This window comes from Pocillopora verrucosa, chromosome 3 (genome assembly GCF_036669915.1).
Source record: "Pocillopora verrucosa isolate sample1 chromosome 3, ASM3666991v2, whole genome shotgun sequence".
Classification (NCBI taxonomy): domain Eukaryota; kingdom Metazoa; phylum Cnidaria; class Anthozoa; order Scleractinia; family Pocilloporidae; genus Pocillopora; species Pocillopora verrucosa.
In genome coordinates, this window is record NC_089314.1 from 9,401,268 (window position 1) to 9,413,750 (window position 12,483).

The window sequence follows — 12,483 nt, forward strand, 5'->3', positions numbered from 1 at the left end:
TTTAAACTTGATTTGAAATGATCTCGTAAATGTTTGGTGATGTTCTCCAAGTAAGAGATTTCGTAGTCACAAAAACCTTACAATGTATTATTGAATATAAGAACGAGTTTTTTTCAATTAGTTTTTGACGTTGTAATACACATTCCTTTTCTGTTTTAGTGCGTAAAATAGCTTCTCACTTCTGAGTTTTGTCTGGAACAGTGACGTTTCTGAAACCGCTTATTATATACGCATTGTAAACTTCACCAGTGAGCAGCTTTCCAGAGGTTGCACATGATTGGAGTCTCAATGTTCCTGTCTGCACAAAGCATGTAACAATTGCTCAGTAGTGTGGGTTCTTTTGAGTATTTTTACCATAAGAAAAACAGTAGTCCCTGGTCATCTTTACCAAGACTCTTTTTAAAGCCAACAGTGATCTTACCTTAGTAAATAATATGTCATTTGCTTTTTAATTTACATGTGGTTGACTGTCAAATAGAGCCAATATGTTTAATTAGTTTTTACCTGTGTTGAGGTAGCCCTCAAACCCTCGTTTGACAAATGGCTCGCAAAATACATATATTTTTGTATTTCGTGCATAGATTGTTTTTGTTTGCTTCACTCGTTCTTTTGTGTGTTTGTTCTAAACTTCTAAATAAATCGTTCTAAATTCTAAACTTCTCGAGATAATGATTGAAATTCTCTTTCAGTCTGTATTATATCAATCCATCCTATTGGTGCAACAGCAACAGTTACTGAGATGGCTACCACTGACGTGCAAAAAGAATGAGGAAAACATTCCTGTGTCTCTCCGCCAAGCCCTACTCAGTTTCCTCAGTTACCATTAATAGTGTGTAGCTATGAAAGGAAGGTGAGGAAAAAATCAGTTGCAGTTTAGCACCTGAAGAGTGTTTTTGTCCTCTGCCAAAGGATTCTATACAACTTTTGATTTTTATATAGGTAAAGGGGGGATACAGTGGATGTTTGATGAGAATTGGATTCTCTTGGAGAATTTACTGGTAAGTTATACTCTACAGGTATCATTATGGGGTTTATTTGTGTACCCGATTATTCTCAAACGATCTCGATATGAATTGATGTTAGAGTGCACTCAGTCTGAACAATATTAACCCACTACATTCAATCAGCCAAATTCTAAAAGGCCCTTAAATAGCTGGATGAATCTGAACACAACATTTTGGCAAAGCGAGAAAGTCTCAGCTGGTTGATCAGCATCCATCATTGGGGTGCTGCGTATCTTACATGCTTGGGATGAGATTGTGCCAAATATAAAAGGTCATTAAAAGCTAGACCTGAAACTGCCAACCGTTTATAATGAGCGCTGCGTGACATCCTTGATAACGGCTGCGAAGGAGACTAGGGCTGGATTTTTTTCCGTTGCGTTACCTGTTGCGTCACTTGCTGCATGGAAGCCCTGTGGCTGTTCGGTAATAATTTCAACGCCTTCGGACATGTTATACCGATACCTGAGATATTGGAGGATAATACTATTGCTCGGGGTAAAACTGTAATTCGTAAAAAGACAGTCAGCGGAGAGGCGAAGCTCCGAAGGGCGAAGGCAACCATTTTCTGTTGAGGTCATTATCCTGGTGTAAGGTCTGTGAAAGAGTAATGTAGAATGATCGTGCATATGGGTATAGAGGGCGACACAGAGGACCGGGTGACTGAAAGAAATGCATTATGGTTATACTATGGAAGCTTACGTCGCTTTTAAAGCTTCCAATGCATTCCATGAATGACCATTGCATGTTGCATTATTCTTAAATCAAGGATTTTGTCATCTAAATGCCCGGTAGCCGGGCACGGTCTCGCATAGGAAAAAATGCCCAGCAGTGAGAAAATTTCACAGACTTTCCACCGAAACATTCTTTCTAACTTCTTAGGATTATCGGATGTTTTTTTAGAAATTTCAAGTGATTCTACAAATTAATTGTCTTTTTCAGCGAACAAACTCTCCGAGTTTAAGCATGCAATAATATCGCTCAGTTGTCGACACTTAAAAATTGCCCGTCTCTGATCACACTGCCGAGCACGGCCTCGATGGACTAATGTCCCCAAAATGCTACCGAAAAATTCGTAAAAACCTATTGCGTACATTCGAGGTCGATTTTGAAATTTTCGTTTTTTTCAGAAGTGGTTAAGCTTACACGTACCATACCAAAATATACTAACATTATACTACATTGTAGTCTGCACTAGCTTAGAAGATTTGTCCACTAAAAAACCAAATTAATATTTGGAATCACTTAACATTTCTTACCAAAATATAATACCCTTTAGAAGTTTCAAGGAATCTTTCAGTGGTATTTTGGTGAAAATTGCTAACTGCCGGATATTTAGTCCATTCGAGACCGTGCCCGGCAGTCTGATCGGAAGCGTGTCGAGAACCGAGCGATATGAAAGTATGCTCAAGCGCAGAGAGTCTGTCTACAATAAACCAAATTAAATCGCTTGACATTTTTAAACAAACATCTGATATTTCCTGAGCCCATTTAGTCTATTTGAGACCGTACCCGGCTGCTGGGCATTTAGTCGAAGCGTTTTATCGTTTTATTTTGCTCATTATCAAACGCTTGGTAGACCAACGAGATAGTATTCCCACGATTCTGTGAAGAGTAAACGAGAACAAAATACAAAATTGCCTATTAACAAATGTGACAACTTTTGAACTAATAGTTCTAAGCAACATGATTCAGTGAAGGACGTGAGCCCCCTTTTAAACCAGTCCGTGTAAAATGAAACGAGAACTAAGAAATTTGCATGTTGTAGTTATAAGTTCACGGTCAATGAACTTATTACGTATGATTAACTATAGAAAAATCTTTCGACATGACTATATTTTCCAACAGTTTCTGCGAGCGTTGAAATACACGTTTCATTTCTTCAGGTCCGTTTGGATAAATTTTGGAGCAAGTGCTCTAAGGAATTTGAAGTGGTGAAGGACTTGATTGGCCTTTCAAACCAGTCAGTGTGTGATGAAATGGGGTCAAGTAAATTTGCATGTTGTGGTTGAAAGCATTCCTTTCATTGATTCACGGTCTATGAACTAATTTGCGGATTTTCGACCGGATAACTTTTAACCTGCAGAGTAGGCGTAATTTTGGCGAGCGAGTGCTCAGTATTTTTTGAGAGAAAATTATGGCCGCCATCTTTGATTTTAATGGCAGCGGAAGGCTGGTATTCAGGTCTTTCAAATCATAGGAGATTTCTCTCCAGAATAACTAATAATAACCAACTGTAAATAACTAATCTATGCCTTATAGTCTCCATAAGAGCTCGTTAGCATACAAGAAATATCCTCGCATGTGTGATGACGAAATTAACATTGCAATTAGATCAGTGCCACCCTGATTTGTATAACAAACACAACAAGGCAACATTTTTTTAAGGAAAGATGTTCTGTCACACGGTTGGATCTGAGTACGAGATTAGCTAGTACCTTAGGTTATCAGTAGCTTTTCCAACCCTTGGTCGTGAAATGTTTTAGAATAACGCCCCTATAGGCCCAAGTAATACGAAGTAAGGCCATCTATACGTAAATTTGTTGAGAGTCAATCACGTCAAGCCTTCAGCACCACCACGGCTCTTAAAAGGTGTACGTTATCTTTAAGAGCTCCTAACCATCTAAAGCTCGATCCACCCCCCCCCTTACTTTTCCCACTCCCGCCCCCTCCCCTCTCCTGTCGCTTATGACACGATAGGGTGTGTTACGTAGCCTGCTCGTTTAAGGGTTGAAGTGCTGTCTTATTTTTTACAGAACAAGCAAAAGAAAAGAATAACCAACGTAACATGGAAAGGAATGAGCCGGCAGTTAGTAGTCGTCCGACAGCCCCACATCCTTATGATTCTGCAAACTGGCTCTCTCGAGTAACATTGCAGTGGATGAACACCATCCTAAGACTTGGCAGCGGGAAACCTCTGGAAAAGGAAGACATCTTTCCCGTCCGCGAGGCAGACGGTATGAATCAACTTGTTCAAAAACTTGAAATTGAATGGCAACGAGAAGTTAATAACAGCCGAGCCCGAGGCTGCAAACCTCACATGTGGAGAGCATTATCCCGAATGTTCTCATGGCGGGCGTACATGATGCTGATTGTTTTGAAAGTACTTAGACTTCTTGCCACCGTTTTCTTACCGTTGCTGCTGTGGTTTTTCTTGTCGGACCTGGGACGAGAACAGCAAGGATATTCTGTTTCTACCTTTCTGTTCATTGGCGGTATAATTTTTCTTTCTTCAATCAAGGGACTGACGAAGAATCACTATTATGGAATAACACAAATATGGGGCATACGACTAAAGGTGGCGTGCGTAGGGCTCATCTACAAAAAGGTGAGTGCCACAGATTTGAAGCAAAGTGTAATAGACTAACTTCTACTTTTATGCTGCTGACCTTTTTAATCTGTAAGGGCCGCTCTTTAGATTTCACAACTTCATTTCGATGGTATTCGTGGAGGAAGAAACTGGGTACGAGCCTGAAGACGGGGGACTTACCTCTTTGCTCTTCTATGCCACGCATTGATGTAACAATTGAGTTATAGTAAAATATGAGTGTCACTTAGCAACCAAGGTTCCAAAACGTTATTAAATAAGAGAATAAATCCTCTTCTTAGTCGAGGCGGATTCAGAGAACTATTTTCTTGCCCTACTCCCCTCCCTCTGAGGTGCAGTGATAAAAATTAATACCCTGGAAACGAGGTTTACCCTAACGGCTGTTCATTTGCTTCTTTTCTTAATATATTTTTTAGTTTGATTTTATTCCGCAAAACAGTGGTTCACCAACTCATGGTTATGTTTTCAAGCAAAACTGTTTTCTGAAAATTGTAATATTAATTAACTTTAAACGTCACAGGAGTTACGTAACCCAGAACTGTCAAGGAATCTATTGATATTCGTTTTCGTTCTAAACCGCGTGTGTTGTAGTTTTCTTGTTAGTTACAGTTTAGTCGTTTTGTATCAAAGGTCTTTTCTTAAAGTGGAGTCGTTTCGCGTTTGAAGAACACAACAAAAATAACCAAGCATCTTTGAATATTTACTTAACACTGCGTGATATTGCTCTTTTTACACAGATTCTAACGCAGCTTAAGCGCTGTGACCTTCAGAAAATTGTCTCGGGAAAGACCATAAATCTTGTTTCAAACGATGCTCAGAAGATGGAAGAATTTTTTTGGGCATTGAACAATTTTCTGTTCTCTCCTATCGAGATTCTGGGTTCTTGCACAATTCTTCTGGCCTTGACAGGATGGAAAGCTCTTGTCGGAGTTTCATTTTATTTAATATCCATTTCTACCATCATGTTACTGTCACATTATAGTGGAACACTACGCCTAAAAGCAGCAGAAGCTAGAGACAAAAGACTGAAAGTTATGAACGAGGTTGTATATGGTGTTCGAGCTGTTAAAATCTACGCCTGGGAAATGAACTTTGCTGAAATAATCAAGCAACTAAGGAGGTAGAATAAGCAAAACAAAGTGATTCATTCATGTTCCTATGCCCAGAGGAAGAAAATACCATTACAATGTTTTACCTCTACCTTCGATTTTGAGCAACCATCCAAAGTAATTCAAGAGGCTTTTCTTTTGTAGCTGGATATCCGTATTTCCCACTCGTGGGCTTTCAAGTCTTTAAGTCTGCACATATACTTTCTTTTTTGTTTTCATAAAAAAAAAACTAACTTACCAGACTAACTAGGAAGAGGGGATGGCATAGCGGAGAGAGCACCTGATTACTAAACCTGGCGTCACGTGTGGGTTGATTTTGTTGATGGTTCTCCCCTCTTTGCTCGGTTTTTCCCGATTTTTCTCCAGGTCCTCCGGTTTTACTCCACCCACAAAAACCCACACTCCAAATTCCAATTGTACCTGAAAATAGTTGGAAAGAAGAACCCATTGTTGTAATTTTTATCATTATTATTTTTATTGCTATCTCCATTATCATCTTTCTTCTTCTTCTTCCTCCTTTTATTATATTACTATCATTATTTTTATTATTATTATTATTTTTATTATAACGATAATATTATTTTATTTCCACCCTTCCTCTTGTTCTCCCAAATAAAAGGGACGACCAACAGAGGCGAGGTATTTTGATATCGAACATCTTAAGTCATTCACGTTTTAATCATTTTCCTTCACAGGCGAGAAATGTGGTTTGTCAAACTACGAGGGCTCATTGTGTCCGGCCTAAATTCCGTGATTTACACAACAGGGCCATTGGCCAGTCTGCTATCTATGATAACTTTGATATCTACTGGAGAACATATTACTGCTTTGGAAATGTTTACAATCCTATCCTGCCTTAATGTAATAAATTTTTCTGTGGCTCTTGGCATGGCTTACTCGCTGCCTTTCGTTGCCGAAGGCTACATTGCTGCCAAACGAATAGAGGACTTCATGTCAAAGGAAACTGGACTAACATGTGCAGAGACCAACGCAAAAATTACATTTGCTGAGCAGCTGGGGCCAAATGGATTTCTTGGTTTAAGTTTAAAAAGAAAAGAATGTAGTACAGCCTTCGTTAGACTAGAGAGCTTCAAAGCTGGTAATGCTAAATTGCTCTCTATGTCGAGAACACCGACTAACACAAACACTGAAAAGAATGAGTTATCTTTGTTCCGCGTCTCGGCTTCATGGAACAAAAGTGAAGACAGAAGAGCTTTAACCAACGTTTCATTACGTGTGAGGCAGGGTGAGATGTTAGCTGTAACAGGACCAGTTGGAAGTGGAAAGTCCTCTCTGTTGATGGCAATTCTTGGAGAGCTCTCTGCTATCAGCGGAACAGTGACATTAAATGGAAGAGTCGCTTACGTTCCACAAATTCCTTGGGTTTTCTCAGGCACCATCAGAGACAACATTTTATTTGGAAGACCTCTTGACGTTAGTAGTTACTATAAAACTCTTGATGTTTGCTGTATGCAACCAGACTTACAAAACTTCCCTAAAGGAGATTTGACCGAGATAGGACACCGTGGTGTAAGTCTCAGTGGTGGTCAGCGTGTACGTGTAAGTTTAGCTCGTGCACTGTACTCGGCTGCTGATGTCTATTTGCTGGATGATCCCCTCAGTGCAGTGGATGCCAAAGTTGGAAAGCATCTCTTTAATAACTGCATTTGCGGATTTCTCTCAAACCGAACTCGTGTTTTTGTGACTCATCAGCTTGACTTCTTAACTCACATACCTGACGTTATAGTGCTGAACAACGGTGTTAAAGTTGGGGAAGGACATTGCTTCCAGGATGAAGAGTCCAAAACTCTTAAGTTTGCTTCTCAAACCGAAAGTGCTGAGGGGACATGCCAATCTTCCCCGCATCGAAGCCCTCAGCTTCCTTATGATGAAGACCTCGGAGATCAAGATTTAAAAGAAGAGGAAGAGGACCGCAATACTGGTTCCATTACTTGGAAGATATATTGGAGCTACATCAGGACAGCTCTCGGAGCTCCTTTGGTGCTTTGCCTTTCTGTTGCTGTTCTTAGCATGAAAGGTATGAGAACAACATTCCTTTTGAACGACAGCAACCTGATATTTTCTACTATTGTAACTCACAAGGTCCATTTTCATTAGTGTGGGTAACCTTTTGGTTTTATCTTGGTAAAGACCTCTTAGGTTTTATATGGTATACCAATAACATGGCTCAATCAGATATGTATTTATGAATTCAAGTTTTTTTTCTGCCTTAAAAGGGCCCCAAAAACTCAAATCAAACATAAAAATGGGACTATGGTTACATTTACCTCTTCGGGGGATAAATATGTATGTTTTAGCTGAAATACCAGGGATATGAATCCAGGCTGATCTAGAAGCGATTTTCTCAGGGGAAAGATACCTGTGTATCATTAATTCTGGCACTATTTTTCAATGATATTATTTCATTAATTATAACTTTTATGATTATTACTTACTGTTTTCATTTTTTCAGGGTTACTGGTTGCTTCGTACTGGTGGGCTTCTCAGGTTGCGGAAATGAATCAGGAGCGGCAGAGATCTTTCGCGACATTGGGAATATACGGCGCTATCGTTGGATTATCATTTTTAGGCAACATAGCTGTCTCACTACTTTTTTGTTTCATTCTCCTTAAAGCTTCCGAAATATTGCACAACAAAATGGTCTTGGCTGTCCTCAGGGCACCAGTGCTGTATTTTGACAAAACCCCAGTTGGGCGCATTTTAAATCGTTTCTCAAAAGACATCGGTAACATGGACGACGTTTTGCCTACTCACGTCCTCCTGGCTGTCGAAGTTTCTTTATTTTCCTTCAGCACCGTTCTTCTTCCTGCTGCAGCCAACGCTTGGCTTATTTTAGTTGCGACTCCTGTTGTCGCAATTGTGTTATATTATGGACGATATTATATGAGGTCATCTCGTGAAATCAAAAGATTGGAGGCTATCACCTGCAGCCCTGTATATTCGCACATTTCAGAGACCATCGCTGGACTTGAAATAATTCGCTCATCTCAAATGGAGCAGCGTTTCTTGAAAAGTCTCTTCAAGTAAGTTGGAATCTAAAACCAAAGATAAATTATTTTGAAAGAAAATAAATGAAAAAGCAAGTTAAATATCTGCTCTTCATTGCGAAAATTAAGAGTTTGAAATATTTTGAAATTGATAATAACTTTTTATAACACACTTTCGATCTGAGCCGCTACGTTTCTACTGCCCACTAAAACTAATTTCTTTATAGTGATACATGTCACCTTATAACGCTTTATGCTCAGATTTGACTCCCTGATATTCAACAGTTGTGAAGATAAATACTATCTTTAATAAATCGAAAAGTCGCCACCCACAACTGTAGTGAATACATCGTGAGACAAAGGATGAAACTTTGTAACAAGTATAATTGCCTCCTTCAATGCCTACAGCTTTTTTTATCTTGGTTCATACAACTCGGACTTTTAATTCTGTACTGACGAGAAATTAATTTTTTCCTTCATGGAGGCGTTGCTAAATAATTAGCATCGAATGGCCTAAGTTACCTCGGGAGAGAGTTCATTTGTGATACGCGTACTTAATAAAAAAAATTACTAAAATAATTTTATCCGTCTAAAATAATAGATGAAATGGTAAATTAAAAGGACACCAGAAAGGAAAGGGCAGATTACATTGCATTACTGGAATCCTTTGATAGCGTATATGTCTATGCATTCAACTGAATTCTTTTCATCTTTTAAGATACCAGGATGAAAACACATCAGCTTTAATCATGGTAGTAACAAGCACACAATGGCTTACTGTACGCATGACACTTGCATGCAGTTTAATGATAGCTGCAGCAGCAATTGGTGCAGTTCTTGTCACTCAAAGCCCAGGTAACGTTTGCATCAATTTTTCAGAACTTAGTAGGTCCTTTAGTTAAAGTAACTGGTAGCTTTTGTTGGTGTTGGAAATAATAACTGAGTTCCTGCTCTGCGGTTGGCGGACAATGGACAGATAGACGGACTGACAAAGACTGATACATATACACGACCTGAAGGTAAAAGCACGCACGGGCAGGTAGCCAGGAAGATAAATGAACAAACAGTGGTGGGTTAACAGACACAAATTGAAAGACTTGTAGGACCTAATCACAGACACATAGAAATACGAACTGACAGAAATACAAACAGACAGACAGTAACAGCCAAATAAACAGACAGAAGGATCTAATTGAACCGACAGGCATAGAGATTGACAGCCAGGTAGAAAACCGGCGAACGCGTAGACAAAGAACAGCGAGAAAGAAGTACGGCAAGAAAGCACTTCGCACCTCAAGAATTTCTGGTTATATTATATTCATTATTGAAATGATACTTTAGCTTTGGCAGGGATGTCCCTTTCTTTCTTGCTTGAGTCATTGGATGAGGTCCAGTATGGCGTCAAAGTAAGTTCTGACGTTGAGAACTACATGACTTCAGTTGAGAGAGTAATGTGGTACACCACTTTAGAGGCTGAGCCAGGATATAGCACAAGAACCTGTCCTCCTTCGTCTTGGCCGCAGCGGGGTGACATAACCATCCGCAAGATGTCCCTGAGGTACATTAAAGGTGGTCCTCTAGTTTTGAAAGACATCAGTTTCTCTGTTGCTGATAAGGAGAAGATAGGTATTGCAGGCAGAACGGGAGCTGGCAAGTCATCCATTATTGCTGCACTTTTGCGCATGCCTGAACCAGAAGGAAAGGTTAGAATACGGTACTTCACACAACATATCCGAGGATTTTTATGACATGAAAACCGAACCTTCTTTGCAACGTTCGGGACTAGTTTTGTGAAAACGCATGCGGGAAAGCGCCATTACTTAACATATTGCTGTAAACTCCAGTAAGCCATGAGCATCTAAAATATTTATGTACTGTAGTTGTGAAGAGAGTACCGATCAGATCCGCTGTGAGAAAACTAAAACTGAAACACCAATATTAATTCAATTTGGTGTTGTGTACTGATCTCATAAAGAAAATCCAAACAATCGTTTAGTTAGTATCGTTTAACAATCAATAGAATTTTGAGTAAAAGGGCGGGATGCAAGTCACTTCAACAATTGGTTTTCCAAGAAGACTTTCAAAAGCAAAGAATTGAAAATTGTGTTTATTGAATTGGAATCTGTTATTTAAAAACTGTCCTTTGTTAAACAACAAATTGCGTGGGCGAAACATGAAACATCAAGGTATGAGACTTTTGAAAGTTTGAAACCACATTACCACATTACATGATAAATATTCCTTACATGATTTGATAATATTAATTACGATATTATTTACTTTCCATTTGTTGGTCACAGGTGTTAATTGACGGTGTCGATGTTGGAACTCTTAACCTTCAGACGGCGCGGCGTTCCATGGCTGTTATTGCGCAGGACCCGGTTCTTTTTGGAGGTAGTTTGAGGAGAAACCTTGACCCATTTTCAGAGCATACAGATCTGGAGCTTTGGGCTGCTCTTGAAGACGTGCGGTTAAAAGCCATGGTGGAAAAGCTTCCTGGTCAGCTTGATTACCAGGTAAAGGAAGCAGGGTCCAACTTCAGTGTTGGTGAGAGGCAGCTGGTTTGTTTGGCTCGTGCATTGGTTCAGAAGTGCAAGATCATCGTCATGGATGAGGCCACTGCCAATGTAGATTTCAAGACAGACAACCTGATTCAGCAAGTCATTCGTCACAAGTTTAAAGACTCCACAGTACTGACGATTGCTCATCGTCTGAACACCATTATGGACTATGACAAGGTGCTGATTCTTGATGGCGGACGAGTGGTGGAATTTGACAAACCTGAAATTTTGATACAGAATGGTGGAATGTTCGCTGAACTGGTGAAGAATACCAATGAGGGGAAAATGTAAGCCAAAGGAGTAAAGAGTAAAAAGTCCAAATCATGGAAAATACACTGACGAAAGGTTAAAAGTTGTTTTCAAGTCTCATCGCTGGGACAAAAACGCCTTTTAGGAGCTTAATTGCGGCTGATTTGTTTTATTTTTTTTTCTTAGCTTCTTTGCCTAGCTGTAAACTGGTAATTGAAAAAAACAACTGTGCAGGTGTAAGCTGACGGATACAGGAATTTTTGTTGTCATCCTTGCTACACGCCCACAAATAGTCATCTCAATTATTCTTCTTTTGTTGTTATGGAATTAATCAAGATTGATTTTGTACGAAGTGAAAATAAAATTCGATTTTTTCCTCAAAAATTCTGGATTTGTTTCTTAATGTGCTTTTTGGTAATTGTATGAAACCATTAAACACCAATACATGTTCTTCCCTTTCGCTCATATCACAAAGTTTGAGAGTCATCCCATATTGGCCTTAAGAAGTATGCTAGCCTAATACCACTCTTGCATTAAATGCTTAGCTTGTATAATTCGTTTAAGTGTTTCGAATCAACTATTCTGCAATTAGATCTTGTTTATATGCCTTGGAGACCGGCGGGGCAACATTCCGAAAATTTTAAAGAGGGAAAGCGAGATATCAGTAGGTTGCGAAACCTTCAAGTAAGCTGTCGATGTAAGAGTTGAAGCAAGAGATTAAACCAAAGAGTAGGGTAATTCGGCAAGGAAAAGGGCTCGTCTCTCTTTTTCCAACGATTTTGAAAACTTGATTTGAAATGATCTCGCAAATGTGTAGTGGTGAACCCTTAATGATAGGTTTCACAGTCACAAAAACTTGACAATGTATTCTTGATTGTGAGAACGCGTTTTTTCAATTAGTTTTTGACGATGGAACACACTTACCTTTTCCCCTTGTGTGCATAAATTAGCTTCTGGACTTTACAAGTGGGCAGCTTTCCAGTGGCTGCAGATGAATGGATTCTCAATGTTCCTGTCATATAAAAATTGCTCAGTGATGTGGATAAAAGCTGAGTATGCAGCTCATGAAAAATAATAATTTCTGATATGTACATAGTTTCTAATTTTGTGAAGTTTTAAATTCAGCAAAGGTCGTTTTCCAAGCACCACATAAAACCTCACTGATCCCTAACCTCTAACGTTCTGGGTCGCAGTAACCCAATTTTACATGACTGCAATGATGCAAGA

General features: G+C 39.3%; 1 protein-coding gene across 1 annotated transcript; it reads left to right on the top strand.

Annotated features, from left to right (window-relative positions):
* Positions 1-1,454: 1,454 nt before the first annotated feature.
* Positions 1,455-11,596, top strand: LOC131780294 (ATP-binding cassette sub-family C member 4-like). Its single transcript, XM_066163966.1, has 8 exons — positions 1,455-1,596; positions 3,758-4,329; positions 5,067-5,449; positions 6,134-7,476; positions 7,912-8,482; positions 9,165-9,301; positions 9,788-10,149; positions 10,747-11,596. Exons 2-8 carry the CDS (start codon positions 3,790-3,792, stop codon positions 11,296-11,298), a joined length of 3,888 nt encoding a protein of 1,295 aa, XP_066020063.1. The 5' UTR covers positions 1,455-1,596; positions 3,758-3,789; the 3' UTR covers positions 11,299-11,596.
* The last annotated feature ends 887 nt before the right edge of the window (positions 11,597-12,483 follow it).